This window comes from Ambystoma mexicanum, chromosome 14 (assembly GCF_040938575.1).
Source record: "Ambystoma mexicanum isolate Mex_15411 chromosome 14, UKY_AmexF1_1, whole genome shotgun sequence".
Taxonomy (NCBI): Eukaryota; Metazoa; Chordata; class Amphibia; order Caudata; family Ambystomatidae; genus Ambystoma; species Ambystoma mexicanum.
Window position 1 is genome coordinate 412,470,661 of NC_090940.1, and position 17,154 is coordinate 412,487,814.

Sequence of the window (17,154 nt, forward strand, 5' to 3'; positions counted from 1 at the left end):
CCACAGTATATATCCCAGCATTGCCAGTGAAAATAATGTCATACAACTGAAGCTGTAATAAATGCCAGCATTCTTAGTATACAGCACTTTTATTTTGTGGTCCCAATCTGTGCCATTCCTGCCTCTGAAAATAACTTCTTTGATGCTGCAAACATAATTAGGCTTGTATGGTCACTGTAAATCATGCTGCTGAAGTTGCAAACACAATCTACTTCATAATTCACAATATAGCAAATTGGATGATGTTGCACAAACACTATACATCAGCGTTTTCTGTTATCAGTAACTTCAACCATCCAGCCGCATGCCGCCAAACATGGATGCATTGGCACATCCACACATCACCCCTCAAATACAAACATTACTTGTGCAATAAATCGGAAGCCAGGACATGTGTAGACTTTAACTCTGCCTGAGCAGGAAGGAAAGTACCAGAAGACAGCCTTCTGTCTATGCCCACAAACTCTGAAACCTCCTCCCCCAAAAACTCAAGACATGCCTTCTCACTTTTACTTTTCTGGGCAGAGCTGGAGGACCTCCAGTAGTAGCTTCCCCCTAATGAATACTTTCTCACACTCCCCACTTAACCTGAGACTATGCAATCTTCCTCTCTTGGCTACTTGTAGATCCTGGAGTGCCAAATTACCTGGCTGCCACCTCCCTTGTTTTTCCCTGTGTCCCTGTACCTTGATCTGCTTCCCTCACCATGCACTTACACCTATGATTTGTTAAGCCCCTTGGCTTTGCGAAGGTAGGTCTACACTCAGTGAACATAATCATAAAGATCATGACACTGCAAACGTGTATTTTGCATGATATCGGGGGGGGGGGTCTTGTTTGCACTCAGTCTGCATATTTTAAATGCATTCAGTGTATAAACAATTACATAAGTGAGTAAATCGCCTATTGGAGAGGGTATGGTGATAAATTGTATAATAGTTCCTGGCTGCTTTGAAATCCCCTGCTACACATGTGAAGAACAGATAATCTCTAATGTAATGTACTCTGTTTATCAACCTCAAAAGATGAATAGCTAAGTTGGCCCTGCCACAGGTTTGCACTTGCCAAGTGCAGGCCTTCCTCAAATCAAGGGAAGGTGTATACCACTCATGAGGTATACACCCACGACCATATAATGCATAAAACCTCAAGGAAGCCCCCTCCACCCACTTCTGTAAAATGGTCTGTAAATGTTCCAGGTTGTGACCAATGTTCCTGGCATTCTAATGTGCTTACAAAACACTACTTACAACTCTTTCCCTGCAGATCCCTTTGGATAAGGGCTCCCAAATCCATCATAAAAATATACATTGTAGCCCTAATCACTAGTTATCCACGTAACCAGCCCTGTGTGTTTTTAAAATGTACTATTTGCCACTACATTTCACTAGAATTCTTGTGAGGATAATTCCCTAAAATCCTGGCTGAAGTGATCATTACATTCTACCATACTTTGTCCATTGTTACTCGTCCTGTGTTATTAAAAAAAAGTACCATTTGCCACTAAAGATCCTGGCAATTCCTTGGAGGGGTATTCCAAAATAAGCCTTTACTTTTTCATTTAAGTGCTCCAACTTATGATTGATGTTACTGCTCAAACATTTAATGTACTGAACATGTCTTGGTCATGAGCTCCAATCAATCTGCGAAAATATATATATCTTCTGAATTTCATTTTTAGCACAATTTATCTTTCTAGCCATTTTAATTTACTAAGCATTCTATTTAAAAACCAACTTATTGTCAAATGTTTTTAACTCCCATTAAGAATTACCTGGACTAGATTTGCAAATGGATGAGTACTATGAACTACTGAGCTCATTAATCTGTTCTATTTGCAGTATTAAGCTGAGTACAGTTAAGATTTGTGTTGCATTACATATCAACTGTAAGTAGCAGCATGTGGGTGTAAAAGAGGTAAGTGTGATGAATCATGTGTAGTCCTCACTGAAACCCCCTCCACCCCAGCCTAAGATCTCTAAGATCTCCTCCTATGTGGCAAGGGGAATGCAGCAGCTACCTGATCCTGCGCCCTGGGGGGTGGTATGAAGAGGGAGGATACGACTATTCGGGAGTAAGTAATATGTCTATTGAAAAATATACTGTATTCAACCCCCCCCCGCCCCCCATCACCCCAACTGTAACCTCTAAAATACCGGTGGCATGTTGTCAGAATACCAATCCTTCTAATGGTAAAACCCTAAGACACCTTCTTGCCAGACACCCTAGGCAGGATACCATTCATAATTCATATGTACATGATACTCACTTAAAGGCATGGTCTAGTAAAAAATGTTATTTAAAAAATATATGGGCAACATAAAAAAAAATACTAGCGTTCTCTTTTTTAAAACTTCCTATGTAAAATTTTGAGCTATTCAAGCTCAAAATTCGCAAAAGCAAGCACATGGGCGCATCCATTTTGTGAAATGGATGCCCTCCTGTGCTGGCTTTTGCTTTTGCGGCACTAATGAAGGGGGTTGTTGCCTCAACTGATGATTTCCTAGGGGCTTCGATGCCTGTAAATCCAAAACCAGTTTGTCTGTGTCCAATCCTACGCTTGTCCTCCCTCTTAAACCAAATGTGATAAGGGGTCTTCTTAAAGGAAACATGGTGATTCAAAAGAAAATGTAAACCACAGCTCGTTTCAGGTAGTTTTACCAGTAGGTGTAGATCTGCCAGTTCAAAGTAGCTCAACTCAAAAGGGTTGCTCTTTGAACCTTCCATATAGGGCTCTTGCAGCAAATCAATACAGTTCACAGGATCTCTGGATCTCTTGGAGGTTCCCTTCCCCAAGCTTCAATCCTTCCAGTTACAAACAGAGACACAGTTCCTGTTAGGCGTCTTAGGGTTCCCTTCCACAAGTCTAGGCCTCTGTTCAGCAAGTTCAACAATGTTTTTATTGGGCCTCTTAGGGTTCCCTTCCCCAGGCGTCAAAAGATTCACAGTTCCCTTTCTTATGAAGCAATTCCTAGCATCCAGTGGAACTAGGTGGCACAGCGATCCTCCTAGCGGGGGGGAGGGGGTCCCTTTGTAGAGCTAGAGACGCAACAGGACCTAGAAGGATGCTATGTGGGAGCCAAAGTTATGCTGTTTGGTCAACTCTATACCTTGATCTCTGTATATGCCCCGAACAAGGGGCAAGAGACCCTCCTACTGAAGTTTGAATCCGAATTGACCCCCTTTGTTGAGGGCAAAGTGATAAGGGGGGGGACTTTACTGGGGTGCCGGATCCCCTGGCTGATAAAACACACCAACCTACGGTGAGAGCCTTGAAAATTGCACTGGGGTTACTAAATGGTTTAAGTCCCTGGTGGTAATTGAAGTCTGGAGAGTACTGCAGCCAGGGGAGAAAGATTTCTCATCCTACTCTCACATACATCACACTTCATCCCGTACAGATTTACTCTTAGCAAACCCCCAGTTTTTATGTAGGCAAAGTGGCCATAGGAACAAGGGTGCTGTCAGATCATGCCCCAGTCCTCCTAACGTCCAAATTCATAACCCTGAGCACACCCCCTAACCCCCAGTCCCCTCAAACTCCCATGGAGTTTATGATCTGATCCTTAATGATATGGCTCTTAGGGATGTGATTGCAAAGGTCATTCAAAGTTATTTCCTGGAGAATCTTGCAGGATCCACCTCGATGGTGATAGTTTGGGAGGCCATGAAGGCGGTAATCAGGGGGTAACTTATAGCTCATGCGGCTGCCTACCGAAAATGCTGGTTTGAGGCGAAGGCACGGCTGGAGAGGGAAAGTAAGCACAAAAAGAGTTGGTCTCCGAAGGCCCATCCGAAGGCCCATCAGTCCCTCCAGGTAGCCTGTAATAAATTAGAGCCGCCCGATGCGGGGGAAACTGCACAGACCCTCCTCAAAACAGGGTTACTACGCCAAGAGTAACAAGGCCAATACATTGCTGGTTAGAAATATGGCAAACCCTGCAGCAAAACACAGTAGTGGGCCTGTGGGACAAAAGGGACTGTGCAATAAGCAGAAGATGCTAAACTGCAGCTAACAGCATCTCACTCAATTGAAACTGTCGGCCACACCCTGAGTCATTGCAGATCAGAGGCACTATGTAGAGGAGGCTGCTCTCCCATGCTTCGCAGAGGCAGATAGGGATACCCTGGACTTAGCAAATGGGGGCTGAGTAAGTGATTTCTGTAGTCGAATATCTGAAGGCTAGAGCCCCGGGCCCCGACGGTTTCCCGCCCAGGTTCTATAAACTTTTTTTGGGTTCAGCTCCTAGCTCCCCTAACAGATATCTTCAACTCCTTCCGGCAGACTGGATGCACAACCCTATCCATGCAGGAGTCGTCCACTATCCTGTTGCTGAAACCAGTCCAGGATTCTGGAGATTGCGCCTCCTATAGGCCAATCTAGTTTTCTGAATATCGACCTTAACATTTACTACAAGATCTTGGTCAATCGTTCCTCCCCAAAATAATTAACACAGATTCGTACTGGGTAGAACCACGACGGCGCATATTCGCCAGGCCTTAAACCTGGTGGAGATATCGACTTCGGAACGCCGTAAGATGGCATTTGTGACGTTAGATGCTACCAAAGCATTTAACAGTCGAATGGGCTTTTATGCAACTTAACCTTGAAGCATTTCACTTTGGGCCGCTTTTCCGAATGATGCTCCTGGCAAATGGTAGCTCTCCTAAGACCTGTTTGCGGTTGAACCAAAAGCAGACGTGCCCCATATCCCTTGCGTCTGGGACAAGGCACAGGTGCCCAATTTCCCTGCTAATCTTTGCTCTGGTAACTGAGCCCTTTGCCCAACGGGTCCGTAGCAATCCCGCTATCGAAGGGGTTACAATAGGCAGCAGACACTGTAAGATGTCCCTGTATGTTTATCAAAAAGGGCATCTGGTTGATGCCTTGCTCTACCCAGGTGGGTAGTCACGTATTAAAGAGCAAAAATGAGCAAGGTCATGGGATACCTGGCTGATGAACGAAGGGTGAACACACACCTATGGGGGTTACACCTTGTTAAGTGTGTACACGTTACTGTAAATGAATTCTGACAGAAATGTATCAGGACAATTCTGAGTACTGCAGTCAGTTTTTTAATAAAACTGCAGTTTACATGTTTGTAGATACTTAACTGGTAGTTACACAAGATACAACAGTATTTACACATTTTTCAGGTATAGTAACCAGTTTGTAAGTGACAAATTTCAAATATTTGTAACGTCTTTCCAATGCTTACACATTCACTGAGGGGTCGTTGGGAAGGAGATGAGTGGATTTAGTGAGGTGATAGCATGTAATAATCAGCAAATATACATCAAAACAATGTGGGGTTGAACAAGGACAACGCAGACAATATAGCAGTCAACACAAACAGTGTTTCGGCCAGAAGGTGAGCTGGGATGAGCTCTGATGGTGTGGCCTTCATCAGGATGAGATATTCCAAAGCGGGAAGTATCTTGTGAGGTCTTTTGAGATAAACAGACGAGGTGTTATAGGAGTAGGCACATTCGTGGGTATCTAGCACAGGTAGAGGTATCAATACATGAAGGACCTATGCTTACCGGAACTTGGGAGCGCAGTGACTCAGGGAGTAGCAGTGTCCGGAGCTACTCCCTGAGCCACTGCGCTCCCAAGTTCTGTCTGACATCGGGATAAGTGGGGGGCCTTCGGCCCTCTTGCCCGATTAAGTGGGACGATGAACCTGTAGAATATTTGGGGTTCACATATCATCTTTTTGCGGAACTGGGTGCTGATCTTGAGAGGTGGTTGGGCCAGGAGATCTCGTTAATGGGTTGGTTCACAGCCAGTAAAAGGAACTTGCTCCCAAGATTAATCTGCCACTGCTTGGTGCTTCCAGTGGTGGGCCCACAAACATCCCTCCTCTGATTGCAGCGGAAGATCTTCAAATTCATATAGCGGTGGAGAAAGTCTACAATTCCTAGGAAGGTTATGATGGGCAACGGCCGATTAGGTGGGATGGGGGGTGTCCCAAACCTGTGCAATTATGTAGTCTTGTAGGTGACGCACTTTCCCACCTGGCTCACGCCCAATGACCCCCCGAGATGGGTAGAAATTGAACAATCTAGAATGCCACTTCCCCTCAGCTCTTTGCCATACACCTCCGCCCGAGTGCGAAAACACTGGCCCAACCTATCTTACGCAAAAACAGTCAAAACATGGGACTGTGTGGTGAAAAAGGCAGGAATCCCGAGGGGGTTTAGGCCCATGCACCCCAATCTTCCATAGCCCAGATTCCCCCCCCCCCCCCCAGCCCTTTGGCCGGCCGAAAGCAGGCGATTGTCGCGGGGGGGGGCTGCAATTCCTGTCTCAACTGTGATGTCCGATTGCACTGTTCCTTTGAAAACTGCAAGGGAAGGTTCTCCCGGTCTCAAGTAGATAGGTACAGCAATGTCCAAATCCGACACTGGTTAGTTCACCCACTGATTTGACAGGGAGCTACACGTGACCTGGGGTCCATTGAGCTCTCCTTGCTTGAGGGCTCACGAGAGGGGAGCATTTCCAGGCTGTGTAGACTCCTGCAGGTGGACATGTGGATGCTCTGACCCCACTAAATAGCCCAATGGGTGGCAGGTTTAGGCATCCTATTGAGGACCAGACATGGGTTGACATTTGGGCAAGAAACTACTCCTTCCAAATGAGTGACTAATGAGGAATGTGCCTTCAAGTTGACATATCAGTGGTACTACCCTGGGTGAAGCTGCACCGTTACAAGAGTTTGCTTGTTGGAGGAAATGTGGGGCTCAAGAGACATATCTACACATGTGGTGGGAGTGCCTCCTTCTTCGAACCTTTTGGCAGAAAGTGGTTGATTTAATTGACGTGATCACTGCGGTCCGAGTTCCTATGGAGGCCGAGGTGACCTTGTTTGGGGAGTGGAGAGTTTGGGGGGGTACCAGTCTCAGGGGTGACAGCCAAGCTAATCATCCAGCTCCTCTTGGCTGCAAGGATTAGGATTACCCAGGCTTGGAAATCTCCTGGGGGGCCCACTGTGGTCTCTGCGGTGGGCCCAAAATCTGGGACATTCTGGTGGCAGAGAAGGTCATGGTGGCCAAAGCCTTGGTCCCTGTTCCTGGACAGCCTGAACTTTCCAGAACAGGCGCACAAACCACAACTAGCGGCGCTATTCCTGTGCTGTCGTTAACATTGTGTGCAGTTTACTTGGTCCTGGCAGAGTTGGGAAGGGGGTGGGGATGGACAATGCAGAGTGGGTATGGTGGGATCTGTCAAAAAGCACTGCAATAAGCATTAATGTTTGTCTGATTCCAATTCTTGGAAAGTGATTTATGAAAGCAGCTGATTCTAAATAAAGTTGGTTAAAAAAAAGAAAGGGCTATGTGAAAGAGACCTTTCCACTAATCTTAAAGGAACATAGTTTGCACAGAATCCTTTCAACTTTCTGCCTGAGACAATTCAGAGGAACGGAATCAACCACTGGATAACAGGATTGTTTTGGTGGATTTACAACAAAACATCCCTACAAACAGTGCCTGGGACGCTAACGGAAGCAAGAGGCCAAGCCTGGCTGAAATTGATGTCTTCAAGAAATCTACACAATGCAGCCTGGATCAAGGATTGGCAAGTGCAAATTCCGACTTGGGAAAGAGGCTCCTCTACGGCCACTCTTAACTATATTTTCATCTCTAACACCATGTCCTCAGAAATTGACCGCTTTAAGGTGATCAAAACACACTCGAGCCTCCATCACCAGTGAAATCAGTACCTACACAGCTTCGGTCGAGTCTAATCCCCAACAAACCCGACTGCGCATGACAGCTGTCAGTGTCAGAGCGATGAATCAGTAATATTCCACAGCTGGGGATGTTAATTCTGACACATCATCGAGACCTAATTATATTCCGCTCCTGATCAAGTACAAGACTAAGCAGAATGAGGAAAAGGCAAACCCGCCCATCTACAATCATACATATGATAAAATAATAGCGGGGGGGGGGGGGCAGTGAGAAAATTGGAACTCATTGCAAAAGCTGAAAATTCCAATCTGGGATGGGAATTATGGACAGAAGGTTATAAGAGCTATAAATCCTGGATCAGATTACGAATGGCAGCATTCTACCAAAATGATGCCGAAACTATGATGAGAACACTATCAACCAAAAAATCAGCTGATTTCTTGGCCCTGATTAACATTTTGCAAGGAAACACAAGGAAAAACATGATCGACGCAGTTCCTGAATCTGCCTGGGTTGAATTTTTCACAGATCTTTTTGCCCCTCCGACAACAAATGTGACCCCTAATTTAGAATCCAATCCGGCTCCCTGGGTTGACCTCTTCCAAAAAACAGACATAAGTGCGGCCATCCAAAAGCTAAAAACATCTAGAGCACCGGGCCCTGATGGCCTCACGAATACTGACCTAAGAAAATACATTAATGAATGGACGGACTTCGTTAGTCTCCTGTTCAGTCACTGCAGCACAAGCAGACAGATTCCAGTGTCATGGACAAAGGCAACTGTCATTCCAATCTTTAAAAAAGGAAGCGGAGAAGAACCGGCAAACTATCGACCTATTGCCCTTTTGAATATCATGGGCAAACTGTTTGCCACTCTTCTCCTACAACACTTCTGTCGCTGGGCAAAAGCTGCTCTGTGTGCGGACCCCTTCCAGCTGGGCTTCAAGAAGAACGGTGGCACTGCAGTGAACACCCTTATACTCAATATTCTAAAGGCAAAAATAAAACAGGGAGCTCCAACAGTCTACGCTGCCTTTATTGACCTTTCACAGGCGTTCAACAGAGTAGACAGAATGCTCCTATGGAAAAAGCTGAAAGGTTGGAGCTGCCCAGAAGAAATCTTACAGCCAATCATAGCTCTGCATTCGAATACCACCCTACATGTCCGCTTGAACAAGCAAGGCACTCTCACCAAAGAAATTCACGCAGAAAGAGGAGTGAAACAAGGATGTCCACTGGCTCCAACCCTTTTTGTAGCCTTCCTGGGAGACTTTAAAGATTCGGAGGCAACTGTTCGGAGCTTTCCACCAAAGATTGGTACCGCCAAGATGTCTCGTATTCTCTATGCTGATGATATGATACTCTTAGATCAGACCCACATAGGTCTCCAACGTCAGCTGGACAATCTGGCAGAATACATGGCAACCAATAACCTTACCATAAATAATAATAAGACAAAAATTATGATCCTTGCCAAGAATCGCCAATCTAAGAATACAGCTCACTCCTACTCAGTGAACAAATGTCGTATCGAAGTGGTCCCACACTTCAAATATCTGGGAGTCATCATCGATGGGTCACCACAGGAGACAAAAATTCAACTGCATCTTTGGGATAAAGTCAAAAATCTGACCTCACAATTGAGGATGATCGATCGCAAGTTCGGCAAATTCTCATTGATTCCAGCAATCCACTTTTATAAAGGCAAAATTGTACCTGCACTAACCTATGGCATGGACACCACAATCAACATGCCTAGTTCACCATGGCAGAAATTGGAGGGAGTGATTTGGAAAACGACTTTGGGTCTACCAAATTCTATCCCGATTGCGGCCGTCAGAAGAGAGTTGGGCCTATTGTCGCTGGGAGCCACTGTCGGTGTCTTCATTAGCCATTTACAGAAAGACTCTCATGCAAGATGGCCTTCCAATCTTCAATACCATCACCAAAGAGCTAGCGTCAACAAAATGTGACCGGATTCAGAATTGGATCAAATGGCAAGAAAATAAACTGTGGGTTCGATATCAAGTCCTCTGTGCTGCAGGCCACCTCTTCCAAAGAGTGATCCAAAAGCTGAAGAACCAAGACTGGATATCTACTGGCGAAAAAACAATTGCGATCAAGTTCCTGAAACATCTGCCGCCAACGTACAATAAGCTAAAATCTCCTCTGGCCTACTGCATAAAATTCCCAGACAAAAAGCTCCAGAGCATCTTCTTAAGAGCACGATTAAATCTGCTCGATACCAGAGAGATCCTCGGGATAAGAAGCCAAGCCATTGATACAACATGCAGACTGTGCCTAATTGCGGACTCTAAAGAAACGGTTCGTCATCTCTTGCTAAACTGTCCAACTCTCAACCCAGAACGCACAGCCCTATTGACACCTCTCTGGGTAAATTCCGTGCTGGTAGAAGACACATGGTGCTGCCGCCTCATTTCGGGGGAAAAAGCATGTTGGGCAGTAGCTACATGTAAATTAATAGAAGTAGCTTTTGCAAAAATAAACGCAAAAGATTCCAACTGTCGGCCAGGGATCAACTAAACCTAAAATTCTACAATCACAGGGAAAATCCCACGCAGAAACTGGACTTTAGTTCCAGGAGGGGACTGAATTGTCCTGTGCTGAATTTGTTTTACTTGGCCGGCGGGCGTCCTATGACCAACTCATTTAGGCTGGAATAACCCAGGCAAACAAACATTGCAATATTTCTGGAACTGCTCGGACGAGCCCATACATCTACATGGAACTTTTACCTACTTTCTCTTGTAAAAATAATTTTCTTTTATTATACACAAGTAAATGAAAAAAATAAAAAGCAGACACATTTACCTTGTGCCTTTTTCATTGTGTGTTTTAGTGTGAGGGACAGATACTTTTGAGCACATGGTCAGCTTGGTTTAACTTGTTTTCTGGGCAGGGAAACTCTTTAGGATAGGCACAGATAGGCCTTTATCCAAACCCTTTTTACTTTAATAAAATGACTAATGTTAAAAACATTTCAACTTTGTGTCTGCCTCTCATTTCTGACCCCTCACATAAGGTACAGAGATAAAACACAAAGCATAAATGTCATATTTCCCAATGATCTATAAAAAAAAATCCAGTGTAATTAAGCCGAATCTACTTGACTCCATAACAATTCCATGATAAATGCTAAAGTCCTTCCAATCGGTCTGAACATTCAGTAGAGATGTAAGTGGGGTTTGGTTTTATTTAGTAAGCAACTTATAGCAGGCCCAGTGTATAACCTGAATTGCATTAATCTACCCAGCTCTGGATTTGTGGATAGAAATGAGTGTGGATTCCAAGGAGTGGGATAGCACGGGAATCCTTTCTAATCGGGTGTTAGGCTTGTGTGATGAGGCTTGAAGATGGAGGCATCGTAGCTAAATATTTTGCATCCCCCCCCCTTCAATTGGAACTAGGCATTTAAGAGGGAGGTTAGGAGTTACAATTCAGACCCCTGTATTGTCTTGAGTTCTGCACCATGGAATATTTGGACCATTGTCTGCCAGCTTTTATTGATTTACTCTCTCAAAAGTGGTTCAAACAAATTTCCTTGGTTTAGGTGTGTGCATAAATTGGCTGGAGACCTAGATCTAATCAATCTATGGAATTGTGCCTCGGTGTCGTTGAGAACAATTCCTACTAAATCAACCATCAAACTGGCCTTTGAAATATGGTAGCATTCTTGCATACTGGCTTTGGTAACTCTGTCCAGTCTAATTTCAAGGTACCTAGAGAGAACTCCCTGGGTTGTGAACCTTATTTAATGAAGATCGAGGACAATGAAGCCAGATATTTTATCTTAATTTCGTTTGTGATGTTTACCCATGGGCGTTTCATGAAGAAAATCGGAACTGGTGGCAGGCCATAGACTTTTGTCGGGATGAGTTGTCCTTTTTTTGGGGTGGTGGGGGGGGGTTGTTTCAAATTCTGGAAGAAAGCCTTGAAACTTAATTCTTTTTGGAGGACAATAAATTGTACATGCTTATGAAATGAAATCGAGATGAAGAAATGGTTGCAATATTTTGATGCTGAATGATTAACATTTTAACGTGGCTTAGCATCCATTGTATAGTACTTGGCTTATGTATTTTAAAGTGGTTGGTTATGTACTTTTTTTTTTCTTTTTCATTGTTTAATGAACTGTGAAACACAAGATGAAGGGCGCGCTCCACTTCTCAGTGTAGCTGGCAACTTGTGGTGTTCTCCTTCTAGTGCTATATATGAACTATGACTGACAAAAGTGTAAACATTTTATTTTCACCGAAATCATTATTCGAAGTCCCCTGTATTCGTACTGAAGCATCGGCACCTCCCACGCTAACCATGTCTGCTCTTCAGGCCCCTGTAATTCCCATTTCCCCCTTGCCCACACACACCCCTCATCCTCCCATCCAACCCAGTCTCATACCGACGTGGCTTCAGCTCTAAAAATAACTTATGGGGCAGTTTGATGGGCATATTATTGAATACGTATACAGACTTGTGATAATCACTGGCACTATTTTTGTGGTTGGAACAATGGGGCCTGTTTATGATTAACTTAATGTTTCATATTGTCTGGGGTTCCCCCTTTCTTCCCACACCTTGCTTGGGCTGCATGTTTGTGCCAATCTTACATTTTAGGGTTAACGGTGGGTTTAACTGACCGTTACTTGCAATTACTGTGTTTCACACATGCACGGTTTTTACTCTTTGGCATGTTTAGCCTATAGTACATATGTTACCCGATAGATTCTATCTATAGTGTGTAAGGGCGTTTATGTTCTGCCACTTTGATGTTTTCTTTATTCACTGCGTGGACTAGCAGCAATCTCTTGCCTGCTCAGCTGCAGCTACCACTTTAGAGTATGAAGTTTCCTTTTGGTACAAAACACGCTTTGATCTTTAGGTTGGATGGTTACACCCAGCCCTCCCAGGAGGGTTGTCCGCAAGTAGCGAGTTCGATCAGGGAAGGCCCTAGAAGAGAGGCTTAAGAAAAATCGCCCTAAGCATATGATCTTCCTCAGCTTTTTCAACAATGCCACACTTTCGCCTAAGCACATCTTGCCTCATAGCTGGCTCACTACACACAGTGACAAATGTTCTAATTAAGAGCTCTAATCCCCCCTCCCCTTTTTAGGCCTAGTTGAAGATCGCTTTACTCTCAATCCAATTGTAAAGACCAAGTAAGTAGCAACATATTGAAACTAGTTCTATGGTGGCAAAAGGGTGATGCAAGATGCAACAGTTGAACCTGTTTTCATCCGTTGGGGTTAATTGGGGCTTCGTTCCATTTCTTTCCATAAGGGAGTCTGTGCAGTTGGCTGGGGCGCCAGGACAGGGTGGTCGGCTGCTGGTCTCTCCAGCGCCTTGCTGCAACTTTGCGTCTTAATGGAGCTCTAATGCAAATATCCCAGCACGGCCACTTGGCCCAGGCTCCATATCAATGGGAGTCTGTGAGGTCAGACTTGGGAGCAGAGCGGCAAGGACTCGGGAACTGGCAACATTGGCAGAGCCTCGGCTTTCCCTTGTGAGGGGGTGGGGCTGGGCATTGAGTGCCAACATGCACTCCTACAACAGAATGCAAAGTGCATTTGGTTATATGTAATTCTGTGGTAACTCACGCACGGAGAGACCGAACACGGTCTATTTAATCTAGATGTATGTGGCCTTTTTCCTAAGCGAAGCAGGGTGCCTGTTGCAACTTTTAGTCCCCTTGGCCTTTCTCACCGGCTTATGCAGTGTACCTGTCCGACATGCCCCCATGGGAATGGGAATCTGTACCGAATGAGTGGAGTGCATTCTGCAACTTGTAGTACTTGTGGCGTATCGCAGGGGAAATAATGGCGAGTGTGGAGGGATGCATTTCGCAGCATATATATGGGTGGGTGGTAATACAACATGTGGGTGGAGGGATCGCATAGATCCGTCCTGCGGTGCTTCCGTCTTTCATGAAGAGCTGTAGCTTGAGATGAGGTGGACGTTTTGTCAATCCATCCCCAAGAAGAAAGCTACTGACGTTTAGGACTGAATCCAAAAGCGTCCCCGTCCCGACTTTCCTACCGAGCATATTTTGTCTGTAAAACACTAACCGTGCGAGTCGCTTGCTCCTCCGTACGCCCCTCTGTCATCCTGCTTCCTTCCTGATGATCCTTCTGCCTCTTGCTATGTTATGCCAAGTATCACGTTGTTCTGCATGACGGTACAAACATGCGACTGCTTTACCTGGACATAGCGCGGTGGACTAGAGCAATATGCGGACTGTATGTTGCCCTACATGCGTTCACTTGGCGTATGGCAATGCTAACCTATTTCAGGCGGCCCGTGGAATAGGATAGCCTGCATATGTGAAGTTGCCCCTGGGCCATATGCCTGTTCGCCTTGCATTATGGGATACATGTGGCATTTAATGGAACCAGCTGTATTGGCTTTGTCAGTGATAGTTTCACCTGGTCGTAAAAAGTTGTCTATTTGTTTTTTATTTTTATGCTTGCTAGGTTCTGAAAAGATATGCATTCGTTAAAGGACTAGAGCCATTCATAGGTGAACATGCATTTGTCAAGGCAAAATATTCTAATTGCAATTCTACGTTGCATCGGCAGAAATTGGACTTCTTGCCTGTGTGTTTTTTTCTTTTCAGATATGCCTTGCTGATTGTTGATAGCGCTACAGCGCTCTACAGGACGGATTACTCTGGCAGAGGAGAGCTGTCTGCTCGGCAGATGCACCTGGCCAGGTTCCTGCGCATGCTACTGCGTCTTGCCGATGAGGTAAACGGCTTATTCCACGTTATGCCTTTTTTATCACATCGCATAATATTGAATAAAACCTGAAATAGCCGAAATTCTTTATCGATTTAATTCATTCTTCCAGTTTGGCGTAGCCGTAGTGATTACGAACCAGGTAGTGGCACAAGTAGATGGTGCAGCTATGTTTGCTGCGGACCCCAAAAAACCTATTGGAGGAAATATTATTGCACATGCTTCAACAACCAGGTAAGTGCCCCTATTTCATATGCATTGACACTCTACTGGTCATGAGCAATGAAACTTATTGAATGAATGGATGTATTTCTCCTTTTTTGTATTGGTGTCTTTATAGTATTTCGTGGCACCTTCCTATTGCATCTAAGTGGTCTAGTAATAGATCTGCATAATTGAATGGCACTCTGTATCAACCTCAGAATGCTGAAGGGCAATTCTTTCATGCTCGGTTGCAACGTTGCAAATGGCAGGTTAGCCTTGTGTCAGAGGTGACGCTTGGCATGTGAGCTGTCCGACCAACTAAATGGTGTCCATCTTTAGGATGGACCAGCACACACGTCACACCACACGTCATTTTCACATCCACCTGCCTCTTCGTCTGATCTTTTAACAGTGAGACCTTACCAGTTGTATCAGTTCTGCTAGTTTACAACAAACATTTGATTTGCATCACTTGTTTGGTCCAATCCTGTCAGCAAAACCACTGCTTTGCTTGACTTGAATTTCATTTCCTACATACATTTCTTTACCATAGTAAAATAGCGAAAAGCATGGAAGGGTATATTTGAGGAGCTTTATACAGAAAGATGTTAGTGGCTGCAAATTGGAAGTGTGCTGTGGTGCCAGTATACGGCAATGCAGATGTGCAGCTAGGAGTCATTTGTTGGCTATAGCTGAACTAGATCAATGTCAGGGGAAAATACAGTAAAATAAGGGCTATGGCATGTGCCCCAACATTGACTATAGACCCAAAAGGGATTGACGCAGGGATGTGGTTGAGAAATGGCTTTATTTGGGGTAGTGTGCATATTAGGGCTAAAATAATAAACTGGGTGGCTTCTTACTAAATCAAAGGGGTCACAATGACTTCAGAAGAATGTGGGCAGTGCTTCAGGACAAGGGGGAAAAGAAAGGTTCTCTTAGGGAAGTTGGAGAGTAAATGGAAGCTTCTCCCAGCTCGCAGAGTTTGACTCCTCTGATTCGGGTGCAAGACTCAAGCTTTAATCTCTCTTGGCTCAGCCCCTACGTGCCCTCCCGCCCATGGCGTGGCACAAGGCTTCAAAATGGCGACGAGGCACGTGGCGGAGCCTGCCAGGCCGGTGGCCATCTTGGATCCGGCTCAGGGCCTGCTTGTGCTTTTTCCCATCGAAATGGGCTTTGCAAGATGATCCAAGCCCCCTTCCCTTTAGAAGCAGCAGTGGATCCTATGGGGATACATCTACCCATTGCAGCCTTACGGCACTTTGGCCAGGAGTTGAGGCCCAGCGCCTTGGAGGGCCGGGCCCCTAGGTACCCGACGACTTGCAAGGTCTGCTTGTTTGTGAAGAATGCACGAGAAAGAGGAAGCCCTCAATGTCCTTCAGGAGCCCCTTGATCTGAGGGGAGTTCATCCCTCAGTTGGTGCTGCCCCGGTCCCCTCCTCTGGGTACTAATCATGTTCCTCCAATGCTGCAGGTTCCAGTGCCGGTCCATCCACCAAGCCATGCCCTATCGGTTGTTCTGACCCCTCCACCTTCTCCTGTACCACCAATGCCTCCCCCTCAACAGCCGTTGCACCTGTCTGTAGCTCCAGACCTAGGGGGATCCCTGCTGGCACCTGTGTCCCTGGGCCCAGAAAAGGGGGGAAGGGGCATGAGGACCATTACGTACAGGATGATGAACCCTCCACATCTGTTAAGGCTTTTCATGACCAAGTCTGAAATCATTCCCTCCGTCCCAAGCCAGGACTGAGTTCAAGCTCTGTGACTTCTCCGGCTGAAGGGGTTCTCGGACCGCAGCAAACTGAGCCCTTACAGGTCGCCCAGCGACAAGAGGTGGAAGCAGCTGCGTATGTCTCATGGGGTTTTTCCACTCCCCCTTCGCTGCCCCCACCGCCAAGAAGCAGTGACGCCAGGGTCTGGGAACACAGCTCCCCTGTGGGGTATGTTTGGCTCTGTTCCAGGACTCAACTCGTGAGTACTATCCATGGTCTCCACAGGCGTCAGTCTTCCTCTGTCTCTACCATCCTCTCCTCTTTGTCAGATCGGGTCCACAGCTCTTTTACGGGATGTCCTTTCGCTCTTGCAGATGCAGGCGATCAAACCAGTTCCTCTTATCGACAGGAGGTCCGGGTACTATTCCAGGCTGGCCTGAGGGTGGTCCTGGAACGGTCATTTCTCAATCTCTTTACCGCTGGAACGCTTCAAGATGATTACTCGCACATTACAGAGTCTGTGTGCAGAGGACTGGATGTGTTCCCTGGACCTCAAGGATGCGTACCTGCATCTTCGCATCTACCAACTGCATCGGAAGTTTCTGCGGTTCTCGATTATATCGTACCACTTTCAGTACAGGGTGCTGCCTTTCGGCCTGAACTCAGCTCCTTGTGTCTTCACGAAGTCGATGAACGCAGTGGTGGGTCTTCTCTGCTTGGAGGGCCATCATCTGTACTGTTATTTGGACGACTGGCAGTTGAGGGCGGGGGTTGCCCAAAGGGGTGCTAAAC

At 45.7% G+C, this 17,154-nt stretch overlaps 1 protein-coding gene across 4 annotated transcripts in view; it reads left to right on the forward strand.

The window, feature by feature from the left end:
• The window catches only part of RAD51 (RAD51 recombinase), a 709,369-nt gene that overhangs the window by 655,651 nt on the left and 36,564 nt on the right, over positions 1-17,154 (forward strand). For all 4 annotated transcript variants that reach the window (XM_069637566.1, XM_069637568.1, XM_069637567.1 and 1 more), the window contains 2 exons: positions 14,327-14,456; positions 14,560-14,681. In XM_069637566.1, coding sequence (XP_069493667.1) covers positions 14,327-14,456; positions 14,560-14,681 — 252 coding nt within the window. The remainder of the gene's footprint in view (positions 1-14,326; positions 14,457-14,559; positions 14,682-17,154) is intronic.